Source organism: Bradysia coprophila, unplaced genomic scaffold, assembly GCF_014529535.1.
Source record: "Bradysia coprophila strain Holo2 unplaced genomic scaffold, BU_Bcop_v1 contig_200, whole genome shotgun sequence".
NCBI classification, from domain to species: Eukaryota; Metazoa; Arthropoda; class Insecta; order Diptera; family Sciaridae; genus Bradysia; species Bradysia coprophila.
Genome location: NW_023503464.1, coordinates 913156 through 933614, shown reverse-complemented (window position 1 = coordinate 933614; position 20459 = coordinate 913156). Strand labels below are relative to the sequence as shown.

Sequence of the window (20459 nt, the reverse complement as noted above, 5' to 3'; positions counted from 1 at the left end):
GTAAGTATAAGCTGAAACCTGAAATGTTAACTTTTTGACTTGTTGTCAAAATGGAAGTCAACCTGAAACTACTTTCGAGCCAACCTGATTTTTTCAGGTCAGTTTCATTTTCTTTAACCGGAAGCCACCCTGTTAAGATCAGGTAAATGAGATTCCGATTCAAGTTTTACTTTACCTGAACCACTCCGACCATTAGACGACAGTTGCATAAAAAATGGAAAACATGCACACGAGCAATTTTTCTCTAATGTCGATATACATGTCCAGAATAGAGATGAAAAACCGGAAATTTCAACTCAAATTTTCCACCAAAATATTATATAAAATGAAGCTAGATTGTCAAAAGAAGGCTTGAACAAAAGTAAGTGAATGTTGTTATTCCGTAATATTTTCATGAAGAAGTATGTTCTACAAGTACGACTTAGACATTATTGACTCAATCTTGATTGCAATACGATCACTTCATTTTAGTTTTTTGGCGAACCCTATCTATTTGGACGAATGTAGCCTTATTTTATGACGTTCTGCTGGAAAACTAGAGTTTTTGGTTCGGTTTAGACAGGCAATTTCTTAAAGGAAAACCTCTGTACGCACTCATGCGCCCTTTTGTTATAGTTTGTTCTTAGCTTTACATTTCTCGACTATATTATTACTACGATGGGAGAATACATATTTCTCTGTTAGATTTACAAATCACTGAGAACCAGGTCTTGCACTTTCTCTTGATATTAAATTAAGTTGCTAGATTCGCTATCGTGAAAATCACTGTACATAGATCTCGCTCCCAACAACCAAAACACAAGTCGGCGCCCCTGCCTTTATGTTAAAATATCATTTCAAACAAATGAAGTAAAAGACTTCATATCAAACACTAGACGCTACTTTGACCGAAAGAAGTAAAAGATTCAGTGATTATAATTGCGATACGCTTGCTGTTCCTAAAATGATCATGATGATAATGAATCATTATTAATGATGGTTTTGTAAACCTGTCACATACGGCTATTCATCTGTTGTCAATAATGACGACAAAAATAATGACAAGCTCTGGGTAATATAATCCTTTATATGGTAAAATGCATGCTAATAGTATATTACTTCCGAGGTGGAGTGATTCTCGATCAACGTCTGACATTCAAATCTCACATCACTGAAGTTATCGACAAATCAGAAAAAAGACTCCGAATACTGAAACGTCTGGCTAGTACAAAATGGGGCGCATCAAAGGACACACTTGTACTAACATATAAAACGTACATTCTACCAGTACCACCAGTACTAATGAACGGCAGCGTATTGTTAATTTGTGCGAGTAAATCACAGAAGAAGAGACTGGAAATTGCACAAAACAAGGCTCTTCGCATCATAACCGGAGGTATCAAATCGGCTCCGATTGTTGCAATGGAAATATTTAGCAATGTCAGACCAATTGAATCATTTTGTGACGAAGCAGCATTGAAACTGTTCGAACGAATCCGCAGAATTCCCAACTGTCTTTGGAACAACATCAAACCGGTCGAAAATGTGCTAAAGTCGAAAGTTTCATTTCTCCATAAAATCAACGAAATTCACATAAAGTATGGATTAGATTTCGAGCCTAAAGTCCGACGATTTACAACGAAAAGAAAAAAAAGATCGAATATACGAAAATTCAGAGTGGCGAAAAGGCAAATAAAGAAAACATTGGAGGAAAATGTTGTCACGCGACATGCATTAGAATCGAGGAGCAAACAGTGGTCAGACCTAACTCCAACCTCAATCAAATCAAATAACAGAAAAGTATACACAGCAAATTTCCGTAAAATGACTGGCCACGACCTTTTATACAAACACCTAAACCGGATTGGCGTCAAGGATAGCCCATTGTGTCCATTTTGCAATCTAACTGAGCAGACATCCGAACACATTTTGAATTGCAATAATTTGACCAACATAAAAAATGAATTACAGCAACGAAATATCAATGGCGAAGAATTTTTTTTCAGAAATCTATTGGCATGTTAGAGACCGACAATAATCTGTTTTATCATTTCGTTTCGAAATAAATAGCATTAGACACAAAAAGAAACTTCCGAGGTTCCAAGTTGTGTATTTGATAAGTGGGGTGTTACAGCCCGACCCGAAGGGGAGGGCTGTATTCCCCACTTGTCAAATAACAACTTGGAACCTCGTAACTACAATGCTTTACGTGATACATGCATTCGAAGTCTTAATTACAGATTGTAGTTTATCAATACCAATGATATTAGGCACACGAAGTATTCCTAGCATTCGGTACCGATTTTTTTCTGGCTTAACTGTTGTTCGAATTTCTCTATTCTCTTATCAATTGATAGATACAGCTGTAATTGTGGAAAATTTGCAAATTCGAATGTTTTGAGCTATATTGGGTAGGTTTACAGTTGTTTATCAAACTCAAACTACTCAATGTTCCCAGACTTCCCAGAGTGCGTATTTCTCGAGATTTAATTTTGATGGCAGCACTGAAAAACTCTTCGCAATTATTTATGCATGATCTCGTACTTGCGTTTTTCTACCTACGTTATTCCTTAATACGTGATCATACCACTGCTCCCAGCTTGAATGTAGAAAATATTCGAAAGCTGACGAAATCACAGTTGGCTCTGTTTATGTTTCTTTGGTAATAGTTGATTAAGTCCTTGTTTGGACCTTTTTATTTTGCCAAGTTTGAGCCAAACAAGGCAAAATACAAAGCTCCAAACAATTACGTATGTTTTTTTACTTTCCTAGGGAGTAATGTGGCTTTTCCTTCACTAGGGAAAACCCTTTGATGATGAGTAAAAGTGTAGCCCTCGGATCTCTTTAGTCATCTGGATACGCGATACTTCCCTGGTATAGTAAATCGACTATTACTCATTAAGCCCCCGGAAAATGAGTTTTAACGCTCATGTCACCAATAAAGTGATGACTCATTTCCAGGTGGCTTAATGAGTGAAAGTATTTGTTGAACACATTTTGTTCTGAGAAATTAATTTCAAGCTTGAAGTGAAATAGTTCCAAGAAATAGTTATTCGTAGGGCAGGTATAGTTATAGTGCAGGTCGATATGTAATTCCGTGCGATTAACGTTATTAAGAAATTTTCTTTGTCTCATCTTGTTTGTCATAAAAAGTTGTGGAACAATTTTTTTTCCGGAAAATGGAAAATCGTTTTTCCGGCCGGAAAAGCCATTCATATGAAAACCTTTAAAGTCGAATATCTCCGAAAATATAATATTTTTTTGAAAAATTTCTTCTGTTCTGGTAAGTATGCCTCATTGCCGATATTTCGTGAAAGAACTTTTTTTTTTTGAGGAGTCGGAATGGAGCTGGTATAAGGGTTCTCCCAAAAAGTGTCCCGGAAAATTCATCAACTTTGAGGCCATTTTCGCTGGCCATTTCCAATTTATTTTTCATAAAAGTGGCGTCGTTCGAAAGCTACATTCAAGTACTTCTGATTTCAGCCGGCCGGCCCTGATCCATGTCCAGAAGCCCGAGATATGGCCTGGAAAAGTCATGCATGGCCTTTTAGGGATTTTGTAAGTTATTTCTAGATCAATAAAAGATACGTTGCTATAATTTTGGATACTAATTCCAGTGTTTCGTGCACGTGCATTTCGTCACTACTTCTCCTCTCCTTGATTTCGGTTCAAGGATTATGGGAAGTTCCATATTTGGGATGTTATTGACGATTTTCGCTATAAAAAATTCACTTTGCATTTACGAAAACTTTTTCGTGTGACACAACTATTTTATTGGTCCCGTTCCAGGATGAAATTGTTTTTATGACTGTTTATGGAGTAACCCATCCAAAATAAAGTCGAATCCCAACGTTTCTAGCTCTTCTTTGTTCTAGACACTAGACATTTCTTACGTTTTTGGCAATTTTTTGGAGTTTTAACACGAATAGAACGGCAATGTTGACCAGAGATATAGCAAGTGGGGTGTTGTTGGAAAGCTGAGACTAACAGCATCACAAAATTAAGCAGTTTGGCTGCGAAAATTTATCATGAGTGTGACTTAGGTGTTGCTGAGTTTCACAACTATGGCCAAAAATGAGAGAAAAATTTTGAACCACTATAAAGTTACTATGTAGAATATTTAAAAAGTAATTTTTTGGATATTGGTAGAGCTAATGTCCATCTACTTGTACAACTAATTACCACCTCTGTCACTCAAGTATCCACGCCTGTAGAACCTTTCAAAGATTGTCATTTTTCAACTTCAATGAGTCGCCACCTGTCCAGCTTGCATCCATGCGATAAATTTTTTGTACTTTGACTATTAGAATTCCATATCCTATCGATTGCAACCCCAATCAGTTCTATCGCACCCACAGAGCACTCTAGGGAGCCTTGGTCCGGGTGCTCCGGACTGTACGGATGAAAATCAAAAATTTTTGTGGAACGTTGTTCAGGGTCACATACAGACTAAGAATATCCAAAAATATCAAATTTGCGACGACATGTTTAATAAAACTCCATTCAACCACACCGTGTGTTATAACATCAATTTGTCATACCATTTTTCAAAACAGTTCGGAGGATAAATTAATTTGCTGAAAATCGTGTGATGAGGCGGATCCGAGGTCAACAGTCAGACGAAATGTGAAATGTGATTTTCATGCTGCGATTTCCCAAACGAATTCTCTTGTTTTTACTAGCAATGTAATTAGCCATTTTCGACCCTTATGCAATCAATAGCATACAGCATGTAAATGTCTATTGTCTCTACAGCAAGAAGAGAGAAAATAAATATTTTCTCCCTCGAATTGTCATCAAACAAAGCGTCAACACAATATCCTTTTTACAATTCAGGCGAAAAATACTAATTTTCTCACATCAGCTGAAACTTCAGTAGCGTTTTTTGTGAAAAATTTTGTGTTGACTTCAGGAAAAAAGTTGGAAATTGCATTTTCTCTGGTGACATCCTCGAATGTTTTCGTCCCTCTCGATGAACAAATAACTATTTCTCATTACCTTAGGAGTGAAAAAAGGTTAATACCGTAGCACGGCATACCGAACATCTATGAACCAATACAATGAAATTCCATTGTCTTTCAAGTCTACATTGTGTTTGTCGCAAGATCTACGATAACTTAAGAGGCACCGGTACTTAGCTAAAATTGTAGCCTACATTTGCGTGTCTCGTATTTAATTTTTGATGATATCTTTCCATCTAAATCCTATTTCAAAAATGTACCACCGCAACGAATGTGTTAGCTTTCAACAGAAAATACATTTGGTTGTAGTTGTTTGACCAGCTCTGAGAAAAGTGAAAATTACCTTTATTCTATGGAAGGATCGTATTTTGTGAACTTATTTTTGGTCTAAGAACAATGAACCCTCTGCAAATTTGTGGCTCAAATTTGTGCGGAAAATTATTCGTTTTTTGATGATTTCTTTGAATCAAAATCTTTTTTTTTTAAGTAAAACCATTAAAAGGTTACACTAGTACGCTGAAATTATAGCCTACATTTGTGACTTGACTTGAAATTGTAGCCTACATTTGTGCGTTTCGAAATATTTCCGCTAAAATGTAGGCTACAAATTTGTAGAGGGTTCATTGCTCTTAATTTGAAGGACAAATGTGAGACTGTAAAGACGGCGTTGCACCGACAAAATATGACAACAACAAAAAAACACCCGCAGCTCATCTGTATAATCATAAATATTTTTTATTTTCTCCAAGTAAAAAATGAAATCAAAAAACATTTATGTTTGTGGTAACTACACAACAGTAAAAATTCGAAAATACTACAACACAGAAATCAGTTTTGGTGAATTAGACGTTCTGTGATCGACCGGAAAAAAAGAAGAGAGAATTTGGATACAAATTGCTTTGGAATTATTATGTTAAGTACCTGTATCATCATCAGTATATACGCGCGCATCCCTTTTAATGATTTTTTCTCATTATATCATACTGACTGAATCATCATCTCACTCCTGCTACTCCGTTTACATTTATTTATTATTTTTATATATACAATCGTGGCATCTCGTTATCTTGTAATGTAATAAGCTAATAAATAGTATCATCCTGGGTTTGAGTTCTTACATTTTAAGATAAATTTATATTTACAGCAGTGTATGACACTCACAAAAAAAAACATTTTTTAAAATAATTACCGTCCTCTTTCCGCACAAAAGAAGCTGCCCCCGGTCACTTAAAACTGAGTTAACACACCACGCTTACACTCGTTAGCTTGCTTAATTGCCTGTTTCGTTTTGCTCCGATTTTTTCTTCCTTTTTTTGGTTCTCTTATTTTATAACAAAAATAATTTCACTTTCCATCAAAATTATCACACGTTATTGTCTCTGTCCGAACTGTACACCCTTCATTATAATTTACAAAAAAGTCTTCCTCGGCCCAACTAGCATCCCCCACATTCTTGTTCCACCATTTCCATCTATTCACCTTTTAACCGTTTACTAAACTCTTCCTGTTGTTTCTCCTTCCACGACTCTTTCGGTTTGTTTCGCTTCAAATTGCCATCCCACACCAGATCGATGAGACCGCCCTGCTTGGCAATAACACTTTTGACACGATTCGCGAACACAATGGCCGATTCGCCTTCTTGACGGTACATCGGCGGCAGATACCACACATCGCACACAATTGCCCATGATGTCATCATTAGGAACAGGTACTGCATCATTGAGTATTTGGAACTGTTCCAAAATGGATCGCCGAATCGTGGATCGTATCTGTTGTGACGAACGGCGAAATTAATCAATTTTTTCAACCGAAAAAAAATGTGCTGCCAACTTACTTGATAGCAACGGGATAAATGACACCTCCCACTTCAAAGCTGCCTTTCTTGAATTGCATCACGGATGTGTTGTTGATGCATGTGCCTTCGGGGAAAATTAGAATCGGTGGATTTGTCGGATCGGATACATGTTGTCGCAGACGTTGCGCTACGGCAAGTCGATCCTTTGCTTCGGCACGTTCAAACCAAATGTGCGGTGAGGCTCTGGCTAACGCCCTTTGTAGTACGCCTAAAAATCCGCCGTGTCGTTGACCGATCTAAATTTGGATTTGATTGAATTTGAATTTAGTTAATGAAATTGGATCATTTGCAGTTACTCCACCAGCCAGCTTTTCGATAACAAACAAAAGAAGATAATTAAGCAAAAGCTGTTCTTTGGTTCAGTTGACAAATTTGGCGTTAGCTAGTTCAGCGAAATACTTATTATATAAGCAATAACAGGTTATAAAGGCAAAAAAAGCAAAAATCTGGGACTACTTTTGGGAAAACATTTTCTTACATTTTTACAAGATATTCCCAAAATCTAAGGAAAATATGTGAAAATTTGGGATAATTCAAGAAAACATTTTCTTAAAAATAGTCCCTGGAAAAAGCCAACGAAAGAGAGGGTTAGATTTCAAATATTGTTTGGATGTCAAATGTAAAACATGAAACATGCCGAAGAACAGAATAATTTCAGCGTCATATTTGGAGGTAGATGCATTGTTGTTCTTTAAATCTAAGCTCAGGATCATGGGGACCCCAGTAAATTGTTTTAAGTTTGATTAATGTCTGGTTCTAGGGGTAAGTGACTCCAGAAAATCGTGTCACAAAATAGAGAGAATCACTAAGTCATTCGAGAAATCGTACGGATGGAGTCAGAGAATCACATGAATCTCGAGAACCATAGTTGTCTAGAGAAACACAGGAATCTGGGCAATCTCCAGTTCGAGAGAACCACTGAAAACTCGAGTTGTTGAGAACGACAGGAATCTCGGGAATCACGTTAATCTCGAGAAACACAGGAATCTTTAGAAACACAGGGACCTCAAGAACCACAAGAACCTCGAGAGCCACAGTAATCTTGACAACCACAAGAGTTCCGAGAACCACAAGAAATTCGCGGTTGACACCAGCACTTTATACAAAATATCACCCTAACCTAGGAGGTCAATTACTTTGCTCGAATAGTTGGTCATCACCGCGCATCTTGAGGACAATTCCGAGTTCTCGAGAAACAAAGGAATCTCGGGAACCACAAAATGTTATAGCAAGACTTTTTACTGTTGGGAATGTAGCGTATAAATCTAGATGTGCGGGTGACACCAGAATGTTATACAAAAATATCACCACGCGTCGTCGCCGCGGATCTAATAAAATGGTGACTGACGTTACATCTCCAACAGTATAGAGTCTTGGCGACATGGCGACAGGCTTTTCCAGACCTTCTAACGAACTTCTAACTATAATTTGTTCAATAAATAAAATTCATTTCTAGCAAGTTTTGTCGCATTAGCACTTTGTTTTTTAGTCTTTCTGATAAGTCTACTTGAAATCCTGACCTCTCCTCCACGTTTTGTTGTTGACCTCTAAAAATTTACTCGATGGCATTCTTATGAACAAGCTGTAAGCTACGGACTACAAAACTGTTATGGCAGCTAATGGAAAAAGTTTCAATTAAAAATATTTCAGCGATATTATTAAGCCGTTAAGGCTGAAAACACACGAGCAATTTTGCGCAGATGGAATAGACAATTATGCTGTGTTTTCCATTGTAATTCGATATTCACCATAGGCTAAACAATGAAAAATGCAGCATAGATTCCGATCCTATCAACGCAAAATTGTTCGTGTGTTTTCGGCCTAAGAAAATTGCATTAGATCGAAAACACACGAGCAATATTAAGTTACTGAGGTCGACAGTTGTAGCATAAAGCAAAAAGCAGCATAATTGTCGATCTCAACAACTCAAAATTTCTCGTGTGTTTTCAGTTTTAGATGCAGAGCCTATTTAACGAAGATTAAAATTCTTGTTTGAGGAAGATTCTCGAAAATTTCATTTGAGAATTTCAAGAATTTTCACGAATTTTAACTCTCGTAAATGGGCTTTGATTGATATAGATCGTACAAATACAAAAAATAAAATTAAAATAAATTAGTAGCTTCATGCTTACAATGTACTACTACAATGGGCACCATTATTAATGTGTTAGAAATGCTACAAAATTAAAAAAAGAAGAAGAATTCAGAACTCGGGTTATTCACACAGCTACAAAGTTATTCGATGAGGAAAAGAAAAACGTCAAATTGAATTCACCACAAAGAACACAAAATCGATTTTACTCACCAATGAATAACAATAATCACACATCAATACCAACACATCAATGGGACTGGTATGATTCGCTACGCATATTCCACTGCCGGATGGCCGATTTTCAATGTCATGATAATTAATGACGGCTGACAGTGCACTAGATAATACCCCGAAACATTGTACGGACACTTTCTGCACCATCCAACGCTTATTTTCACCTTCCGGCATAAATCCAACTAGTGCCGTACAAAGTGTTAGCCACCATACCTGATTATTGATTTGTGTGGTTGGATGAGTGAATTTCAACATCAAATTGTAATACAATGGAACCCGTCTGTGTTTGAGAGGAGTGGAGTTCAACCAATTCGGGAAGGGATTAGGGATTTTTGAAAGAAAAACGTTGACAACCGTGAGAGGGGTTAGTCCGACATTTGAACGACCATATTAATTGTCCAATGCAATGATAACACGTACGAATTGATCCCGATGTTAACTATCCTCTGGCTATAATTTATCCGCCGCGCCGGTTGTTTGACATGAATTCATTGTGTTCTTAACATCTAGACCGTGAAACAATGCAAACAGTAAAGCAAACTAACTCTACACATATCTGCACTATACTTTCACCATGAACGGGCACACACGACCTTAGTTTTCTTTTCGCTTTAATACTTAGTCTCACCAGAGAAAATGAGCAATCTGTTGACAAAATGGCAATGTCGATTGGCGTTGTGTGATTGGCCACACAAAATCCACAGTTCTTCGGCCGATATTCCTTGTTATGGATTGTCACAACGGCTGACAATGACCGACAAACAATGCGGAAGGCTATTTTGAATGCTATGTCATTGAAATAGCGACGGGCCTCTTCCATCGGTATCATTCCAACGAGTGCTTGAGTAACAATCATCCATGCTACCTAAATGGGATTCGGGAAAAATGATATTTCCAAACGAGATAATTCGTTCGCATTGGAATACGAACGAATTAAATAGCAGAGCGGTCAACGTCCAACGCGATTAGTTCTTTTACTCTCAAACACGTCAGCGAACATTCCGGCTATGGAAAACAAATACTCACCCCAACGAAACACACAAACACTCGTGTTGGCATCAGCACGAAGTATCGAATGAAGAATCCGCAGAACCAAATGAACGATAGGCGCCAGGATATGAACTCATAGTATCGGTTTGTCCTTGTGAGAAGATTCCAATTTTTTAGTTCTTCCGCTTCGAATCGGGATGTGACTTCGTCCTCAATGATGGCCTCCACACCAGCTTTGACGTAGTCAAGACAATTGGATAGATCAAATTCGAATGTCTGATCGTCCTGTGGAATGGAAGGAAGTCAGAAAAATGTGAACAAAGAAATGGTGAACGTGGAATCCATCCGCGCTTGACTTGATCGGTCTCTTAGATTGCATCATACAGCAATTGAAATATTTACGGTCCAGTCTTTTCAGGGATATTTAAGAGCTTCAAGAATTTCAGGGATATTTAAGAGCTTCAAAAATTTCAGAGACTCCAAGAATTTCAGGAATTCCAAAAATATCAGTAAATTTGAAGAAATCCAGAAACTTTAAGGGATCCCAAAGATTTTTAGGAATTTTAAGAGCTTCAAGAATGTAAATTCTTGAATTCCTCGAAAGATCTTGAAATTCTTGAATTTCTGATGATCATATATAGCATTTGGGCCGGGGGGATTTCAATCAACCAACCTCGTCGGAGCCAGACTATCTTTCAAAATAAAAATTCCTCTGAACAATGTCACGCATAAAAATGTAATCTCCCACAACCATTTACTACCAGACTAGCTATCAATGAACCAATTGGCTCAATCGAAATAAATTTCTTGAAAATTTTTGCATTTGATACAACAAGAGTCGAAGACACCTAAACGTTATCGCATGAAATGCAAAAAAAAAATAATTGAGTAAACAAACATCGAAAGACCCCTTGTAGTTAAGACGGCACAAGGATAGGTCACTCTTCAAGATAAACTCAAAGTTGTGTTACGATGTTTCGTGATGAACCGATAAAACAAAATTTTAAATAAAACAGCAGACAATCGACTAACCGTTCGCGGTTGTATTTTTGATGATAAAAGCGCGCAATATACTGTTAACCATACCTGCTGTATGTCGTCTTTAACTTCGTTCGAATCGGTTGTTTGTTGTTTGATTTTTCCATTCGAAACTGATTCCCCTTCCGGCAACAATATCAACGTGTCTCGACTAATGACCGTATTTCCACTCAATCCATTTCCATTCGCCTGTGCCTGCACACATTTGCCATTCTGTGTGACGGTTTGTTCTTTCAAATTCGGATCACAATCGTCCTCATGATGGGGTGACAGTGGCAGCGATTCATTTTCCGAACTGCCGCTGATGTTAAAATTGATGCGTGTGGAGTTTCGAAAATTTTCGATGTTTTGTCTGCCATACTGGAATTGAGAAAAAGGGGGTAAATATACTGTCAAATGGGAAAAGATTATTTTCGTTTAGAGATTAGATAGCACACGTGGCAGTGCTGGACAACGGTTATCTAATCGAACATTTTATACGTTCAGATAAGAATTCAATTTGAGTTAATCTCTGAATAAACAAAACAAGTGTAGTGATAAGCTTCGACTGATTCGACCAAACGAAAAGAAATATTTATTTTTTTTCGTAAGAACGCAGCGGGAAACTGAAATTTGATTGGATTTGTTTGACGCACTAAAGTGATTTCAGAACCACGCCTCAAATAATGCAAATTCTTTCGGAGGAACGTTAGTCGCGTAAGTGCTATCTCGCCTAAATGTAGGCTAGGTGTATGCACACAAATTCCATCACCAAACACACTGCAAGTACCTAAATTGTGAAGCTTGAGTGAACTTTAGGTTACCAATGCGATACGATTACTAGAAAATTCCACCAAAATTGAGCCTGGATCATTTCGTACTGTTGCCGATTTTCAGTCAGCAGAGGATTTTACATTAACATAAAACCAACACCTCCAACTAATGTGGTCTGTGGTCTATTGTATACAAAAATTGTAAGTTGGAACAAATTAAGTAGGAGATTTTGTAGAGCAAATGTGGGATAATTTGTTTGTCTTCGAAGGGGGATTATATGACGCGCCTTCTACAACTCTACCCACCGAAGAAAAGCAAATTTTTCCACATATGAATGAACTACTGTACTAATGGGCAAAAGAAGTGAAAGATTCGATAATTTTATATGACAAAACGAATTGTCCCCTTGCTGCTTTTTTTACAGTTAATTTAACTTTCAGCACTCAAAAATGATTTACGTTGCAGTGGTTGAATTAGCGCTTCTTACTCAACAAACTTTTAAACATCTGAACAACTCGCCACCAAACCGAAGTGTTAAACTCTTATAATTGATTACCTTACGAATTAAGCACTTAAGCACAAGTCGATACTATAGCTCGATATACTGACATAGATACAGACATCAACGATTTATAAAGTACGGCACGATTGTGTAATCGGGTGCTTGTGTACATTCAAGGTAGTTAATCTCAATTGATTTTCATATTTTTTTTCCTTCAACGATTTGATTCAATTTCATTTTGTTTAAGCGCTAAATGCAAGGTATTTGTGATGCTGGTGTACATTAGTTGAAAACTTGTTTCGGAATTAATTTGCTTGGATTTTGTTTTCATAAAAAAAAAATTTGAATAATTTGAAAAGTGAGCAAATAAAATGCAAAAATTTACAGCTTGACCGAATTAGTGGCAAACATTGATGTTAGTCTGCATCTGCATAACAAATACACTACATCATGAGGCCATCATAACAATGATATCAATTCACAGTCGCTGCGATGAATAGCAATATTTCTAAAGTTCCCGGGTATCTCGCATGGACTTAAATTTATTAAAATTCGATTTTCTATAGCTTTTAAAAAGCAAAGTTTTATTGCGCCATTAAGGTTTCACATGAAATTCCTTCTACGACAAAAATATTTTCCAAAATTTGTATAAAATACTTCTGCAAGCCAGAGCAGTTAGATCTTAAAATTGCTGGATACGGCTAATCATCTGTTATCGACAGCAACGACAAAAAAAGTGAAGACCTACGGTTATAGTAAAATTTATGAATATTAAACAAATGTTCTAGGAGATTTTGTATCAAACAACAGACGATGCTTCGACAGCAGAAGTAAGAGATATAATGACTATACCATATGGCACTCTAGTTGTTTCTCGTTTCTTAAACATAGAATTTACAAACTTCTGTCGCTGAAGTGAAAGCGTTTACGATTTAACAATGGAAATACTCGTATTTACATTGGCTTTGCTCTTACAAATACTGCATTCACATCGCTGAAACACGTAAAATACGTTCTACGTTGGAAATCGATGCGGATGGTCACTTAATCTCTCCACATGCTAGTTGTGCATGTGCATGCACGATGTAGATCATAATAATAGATTATGTCCGTGCTTCCAAATTTTTATGACAAGGTTACAACACCGACCTGAAGTGGACTTAATCTACTATGAACATCCTGGTAGATTTTAAAAAGATTGTAAATTTTGTGCGATTAGAAATAGTTATTTGTTTACAGTGAAGAAAGAAAAGGAAAATTGCGGTTAGAGCGGAGCGATGGCCGCGAATCTCTCGAGTTGGAGTTAACAGTTACACAATTTTGTCAAAAATAATGGTGACAGTTCGGGATAGAAAATGTCGATTTACATGCTTGCGGGTCAAAATTACATTACAAAACTCGGGATAAAAGTATAAAAGTCTAATTTTCATGTGTTAATGGAATTCGGCTTCACCTCAGATCAAAAAAATTCACGCGAAAACTCTACTTTTTAACTTTTTAGCTTTTCTCATGTAAATAACTATTTCTGCACTGTCAAAATAAGAAGGGAGAAAATATAAATTTTCTACCACGAACTGTCATCAGACGAAGTGTCAACGGAACATCACATTCTCATAGCTATTTGAGTGGAGAAACAAAGGTTAGTCACACCGCACATATAAAAACACAGTAACGAGGGAAAAAAGAGAGCGAAGAGAGGGCTACAAGTCACCAGAGAAAATGCAATTTCCCCATCTTAAACTTCGAAAGCCTTTCTTGTGAAAAGTATATGTTTACCTCGAGAAAAAATTGGATTTTTAGTGTGAATTGTTACCTCAAAATGGAATTTACAACTTTTTTCCCCTCTGTGGTGAACAAGTGAATATTTTTCGAAAAGATTTCCATTAAAAATTATTTAAACGTGAACAACAAATTTCTCAATTCCAACCGGAAGGAATAATAGCACAGTAACGTGAAGCAGATAATCGAGAAAAAAATGAACGAAGGTCGAATCATGAACTAAGTGTCTGACCTCTTGACTCCTTTTTTCGCTTTTTGGCAAGCAGACACCGGCGCGTGTCTTACCCTTTGTACCTTTGTACGTTGATTGTAGTTAAATACATTGTTTAATAGATCATCTTCCAAAACAAGAATACATTGGACCCGAAAAGCATGTAATCTCGCTGATCCATTTGATAGACAGGTACCTACTGCTTTCAGTTTCACATTTTCGTCTAACAACACCACATAAAAATGCTCACAACATTCATTGTTTGCGTTTATTGTCAACGACGATTTCTGTGTGTAATCGTTATCGGTGAATTAAAACTGAAATCGGGTTTTGTTTTTGTCGACTGGTTGGATTTAATGTGAATTTGTGCATAAATGAAAATTACATTTCTTTCAACAGACAATGACGCAATCGTACACTGTTAGTCACTGGCATTGTTTGCATTTTTAATGTTCTGTCGAAGGCGTTCAGCAAATTCTGTTCTGAATTTGTGTAACGTGACTGACCACAGTCTCACCTTGAATTTGAAAGTAAATTTCAAATTTTCTCATTAATTGAATTCAATTGAGAAAATGAGACCGCAGACATTATCAAAACTCGAAATGAGTACACAGTTCGTCAAGTGTACTTTCAATTCAATGACGGAATGATAAGGTAACGAAAATCATAAATTTACTCGGTCAAAGTATCGTGTCGACTAATCCGATAAGTAATTCGGGTCTAAAGTAACATTTCAAGTTTCAACATACTGTCGGCGCTGAATGTCAACATAAATAGTTAGTCGACTGCTAATGATTCATCCTTTCATTTTCTCGAATTTCATTCCACTTAAACTGACTTAACAAAATAGTAAAATGGGACTGTTGTCAAATAACGCCATGCAGTTGGAAGAAGGGGTTGCTTGAGAAAACTTAACTGTTCTTACACATCTGGGTTAATTTTGACACTTTTCGCGTGACAAGAGAAGGGGAAGGTGTCGAAAAATCTGTAAAATGACGTTTGTAAACGACTCCAATGGCTATGGCATCGGATCTCTAACGATTGCATTGCTTCATCTTGTCATTTGCGTGAGAACAACTATGAAACAATTGACGCAAGTCCAGGACAAGTGTGAGATATGTGCAATGAAGATTATATCGTAAACGGTGAGGGACGAACCAATGATTTCTTACAGGTAGTAGATGGACAGGAAGTAGATGTGAAAGTTCTCTTGCAAGGAAGACATTTGTAATGAGTTTAGTTTCCGGAACCTTGAAACAATAATGACTCAGCATTCATTATGCATTTCCCCTGCTCAATCCATCCGAAAAGCGATATTCTAAACGTAGAAGAATAGAAGCAACCACACAGTTGAGAACCGTACAAATTTGCTTGATTAAATCTCACAATTCAGTGCGACGTTTAGAGGTAGAGATATGATAGGTAATCTTCTGAACAACTTGTGTTTATACAGCTGACTCAATTAAATTTTTCATTTTTATTGTGAGATTTGATTATGTTTCCGACGTAGAACTATCGAAGGTCTTAAATATGATCTTCCTCAATTGATCTTTAAGTTAAAAAGCGATGTGAGAACGTGTGTACTACTTTAATGACCCCAGTTTCCCAGGTAGTTTTTTATCGTGCAGTGCATAAGTCTACGTGTTCCTTACAGTCATAAATGTCGCGAATATCTTAACGTTTACGAGAAAATTGATTTACGACAGAGAACTTTTATCAATTGTTTTGAACTTAACTCCGTTTGCTATTAATAAAACCATTTTTTTTATTCTTCTTATACTATGCAAAACGATATGCAAACGTTGATTTAAATTGATTTAGAAATTATTATTCCGAATAGAAAATTCACAATGTCAAATGTGTAGGTTAATAGTGTAGAGAGTAAATTGTACGTGTACACAATTCTCATATTTGAGAGTCAGCAAAGCGTTTCACAGTTAAGTTCATACAGAGTTTGGAGGTATAATGCGCTGCCAAGCGAAAACACTGAAGTCGGTAGACTATCATTTGTATAAATTAGGAACAATGACTCTCTTATGACAAAGAATGTAATCCATGAAGGAAGGTATAATGAAAAGCTTCAACAGATCATATAAATTACCGGAGCCAACTATCGGGTGAATTTGGTGAGCGTAATGAATGTTGGGAGCCTATTTCAACACTGACGAAATTCCATAGAAATTGCTTATTGACGCTTCACTCGAAAGTTCTATTCATTCCCATTTGCTTCTCCATATTTGCTGCCACCTTAAGAAGCTATATAAGCTTGGAAATGTGTCAAATCCTGACATTTTACGAAAAAAAAATTCCAACAGAGGGTCTTGAGACTTATACTTCAGTAGATTTCGAAGCCAAAATCACTCCACCGTCTCAGTTCTGATTTTGATTCATTATGATTAGATATGTGCGCCGGTTAGTTTATTTAGGGCTAGTATGTGCACAGATCATGGGCCTAGCAAAACGAAGCAAACAGCTCCGGAAAGTCTTGGCCTAGTGTCAGAAAAAGTCACAAATCGAACCGGAAGGTCGAAAAGTCAAAGAAAGTTAAGTTCCGGAAAAATACGGAGTCACGAAAAATCACAAAAAGTAAAGAAAAGTCACTGAAAGTGACGTCACGGAAAGTTAAGAAAAGGTCAAGGTATATAATGGGCGGAGGTAATGCCATATATTACCGGATCAGATGTGCGGTGGCACGAAAGTTCGATATAAACACCATCGCTCGCTTTCTATCAAAAACAACAAAATTGCAATTGGAAAACGAAAGGACCCAGGATGCGATCTGTGTGGCCATCACACTGACACAACCGAACAATAAATCTGTCACTGCCCAACTTTCATCATGAAAAGGCTAAAGTACTTAGGCAATTATATCGTCAGGTAAGACAATCCTCATCCAAAGGACATCTCAAACTACATTGCTAGTACAAACAGCAATCACACTAACAAAACCATAGCACAATGGGCCCAAACAGAGGCTTCCGTGCGTGTTTTACCATAGTAAAACGGCTAGTTTAAAAAAAAGAGCATCGAACTAATGTGCTAGACCGACCGTCTGAATGGCATTACCTCCGCCCATCTAACGTTAAAAAAGTCCCGAAGTCATGAAAACTCGGGGATATCCCGGGTCTATCAAAAAAGTTACGGGAGTAAACAGGGAAAGTCCAAATACTGGCCTCTTTTTCGAAGTTTGTTTCACCTTCGAAGCAAAATGCATGAAATACGTCTGAAAAGCGAGCGTTTACATCAGGTTCACATTTTGTGTAAAATAAATTTGACAGATGGTTCATATACTTCAATCTTCAATCATTTTGCGTTGGTCTATTTTTCGAGCATTTTTCAGACATTTTTCACGAATTATGAAATGAAAGTCTAGTACATTATCCAACGCGAACTGAAAATTTTTGACAGATGACCCATATATTTTATGTCAAAATTACATTTCACCTGCTGACTGTATACTTGGTCTTAAGAGCTTCCGAGCGTACGCTGAAATTGTAGCCTACATTTCTGCGTTTCGAAATTTTTGATCGCTGATATCTTTTAACGGGAGCCCTTTTTGAAAAATGTACGACCACATTTTCGAGTAAAAATATGTCAGCTTTGAATAAAAAATAAAATTGTCTGTGAAAGTTCCATGTGCTTTGAGAAAAGTGTACCTTTGATGCAAATTTGGGGCATCGGTACAGTTTTCTCAAAGCACATGAAACTTTCACAGACAATTTTATTTTTTATTCAAAGCTGACATATTTTTACTCGAAAATGTGGTCGTACATTTTTCAAAAAGGGCTCCTGTTAAAAGATATCAGCGATCAAAAATTTCGAAACGCAGAAATGTAGGCTACAATTTCAGCGTACGCTCGGAACCTCTTAAACACGGCAGAGTAAAATAAACCATGGAGGAGCGCTTGATTGAACTAGGGACCTGAAGCCTTATTTTTCGCGAATAAAGTTAATTCAATTTTTGACAGTGTTCTAGAGCATTTGAGTCACTTATTTGACGTTTTAAAAATGAACCGCTCCTGCCTTGTCTACTTTACTCTGTCGTGCTTTTGCAAAAATTGTTAGCAAACTTTCACTAAGGAGAAACCGATTGACGATCGACATCACTAACATAAGACGCAATTTATTGAAATTTCACAAATGCATTTCATCGTCGTAATAGACGAATGATGAATCATTTTTTTGGATTCATAATGTATTCGTAATAACATGTCAACCAGACCCACAAGATGCGTGTATATGACATGACACACATAATATTTATTCAGTCGGACAGACTCTCACCCCTATATATCTTGTGGCGCGGTTCAGTCATTTTATTAGGATAGGTCGTCAGTGTGTATATATATGGATGTGACGGATATATATATATACGTACATCGTGCAATGTGTTTTCATATGGAGCGTATGAATTGACTGGTTGGCATTGTAGAATACGTTTTTGGTTAAAGTTTTCTTTTTTCTTCGCATGAGACTGAGCATCAATTGCAACTCATTCAGAAATCTATCAAATCCGAATGAATATCAGAGACGCTCCAGGTGCTTGAAAAGCCAGTTAAATATGTTTTACAGCTAGTTGTACAGTCTGCGCTGAAATATTATTGCAAAGCAACAATATTCCAAGTGATTACGCAAAACGAACATCAATTTTTCGTTTCGAAATTTATCAAAATCTAATCAATTTAAAATTATCATCGTGAACAGTCACATTGAACTTGATTAAGGTAAATTAGAGAAACAAAAAAAAACAAAATTTGAAAAACTCAATATATAGAGGAAAAAGCGGATCATGATGCGAGCACAGATAACAGAGACTCGTGTGTGTTATTTTCCGATTAAAATTCGATTTAGAAATTCATGTTCAAAATTGCACTTATTTACCTCGAATATTTTCAGCAAAACTTTGATGTAAAACCGACGTACGCCAAATGATTTGCCCAGCGATGCCAAAAAGATTATACTTAAAATAGTAAGTATCGGAGTGATTAGTAGAGAGTCGAATATAGCAGCGAAAAAGGACATTGTATCGACGATCCTTGCACTGTTTGGAATATCACACAACAACACACAAAAGCGACCGTTTCTTTGAAATGCCGATTTTTCACTGTTCCACTATGTATACTGTCTGTGTCACTTTAATATCATTCACTACAATCCAGCATTAATAACTCAGAATTTCCGATTAAAATTCGACATTTTTCTGTGTTTCTCTGAATAAACTTCATGGATTTCACTTGCCTACTGCGCTGTCTGTATTTTGTTCAACTAGTAATAGAATGACAATTCGTCGATACGTTTGATACGTTTACGTAAAATAAAAAATGGGGTTGACTGATGCACGTTTTGACAGACACTTGTACGAAAAATATGCGCGCAAAATTTTGAAAATAATTTTTCATTTATTTGTAATGAAAACAGAAAGATTTCGATTTTGGAGTATGGAAAGTGGCGAAGGAGGATGAGAGTTGTAAACATGATGTCACGCACTAACTATATATATTACATTGTCATCTCGAAACGAAAAATGGCCAAATCTCGTACCGAGTACGAGAAGGTGCAAGTAGAGCCAAAGGTGAGCCGTGCAACTTGCATCCGAGATGATTTTTTCCCTTCATCTGTTCTTTCCCAATATAACTAGCCGGTGGAATGAAATTTTGACACAAAATGTATGGACCATGAGTCAAAATTTTCAGCTCGCATGAAAAATTGTATGAGAATTTCACTTCACCAGCTAGTTGTATACTTAACTGTAACTTTCAGGAGGTCACACAGATCGCCTGCTTCAAGTCGAATCGTATTCTTTGAGAGAGTCATCTGTTATCGACATCGATGACAAAAATAAGGCTTTAGCTCTGACTGGTGCCTCATTATATAGCCGAACGTACTTTATAACAATACAAATGAAGTAAAAGATTTTTGTAAAAAAAAACAAACCAAAGCCAAAGAAGTAACAGATTTTATGAATATATCGCGATACGTTTGCCATTTTTGAAAGCTTTATATGTATATAGATCAGTGTCAAAAAGCGGTACTTCTCTCTAAAATAGTGTCAAATAAGTTGT

At 36.7% G+C, this 20459-nt stretch overlaps 1 protein-coding gene across 3 annotated transcripts; it reads right to left on the bottom strand.

The window, feature by feature from the left end:
* Positions 1 to 6256: 6256 nt before the first annotated feature.
* LOC119075375 (glycerol-3-phosphate acyltransferase 3) lies at positions 6257 to 19674 on the bottom strand. Of its 3 annotated transcripts, none has more exons than XM_037181805.1 (6): positions 19279 to 19674; positions 11201 to 11512; positions 10151 to 10399; positions 9753 to 9989; positions 6775 to 7031; positions 6257 to 6709 (listed from the first exon to the last, which is right to left on the bottom strand). In XM_037181805.1, exons 1-6 carry the CDS (start codon positions 19417 to 19419, stop codon positions 6412 to 6414), a joined length of 1494 nt encoding a protein of 497 aa, XP_037037700.1. In that variant the 5' UTR covers positions 19420 to 19674; the 3' UTR covers positions 6257 to 6411. The 3 variants fall into 3 exon arrangements, with proteins under 3 accessions (XP_037037700.1, XP_037037701.1, XP_037037702.1); XM_037181806.1 differs by lacking the exon at positions 9753 to 9989 and adding an exon at positions 9101 to 9337; XM_037181807.1 differs by lacking the exon at positions 9753 to 9989.
* Positions 19675 to 20459: the final 785 nt, after the last annotated feature.

Coding starts and splice junctions, on each gene's coding strand:
- LOC119075375 (XM_037181805.1), bottom strand. CDS start 19,419: ATGTCCTTTTTCGCTGCTATATTCGACTCTCTACTAATCACTCCGATA. Junction 11,513..19,278: donor TTTTGCTGAAAATATTCGAG/GTAAATAAGTGC, acceptor TCTCAATTCCAG/TATGGCAGACAAAACATCGA. Junction 6,710..6,774: donor ATTTATCCCGTTGCTATCAA/GTAAGTTGGCAG, acceptor TCGTCACAACAG/ATACGATCCACGATTCGGCG.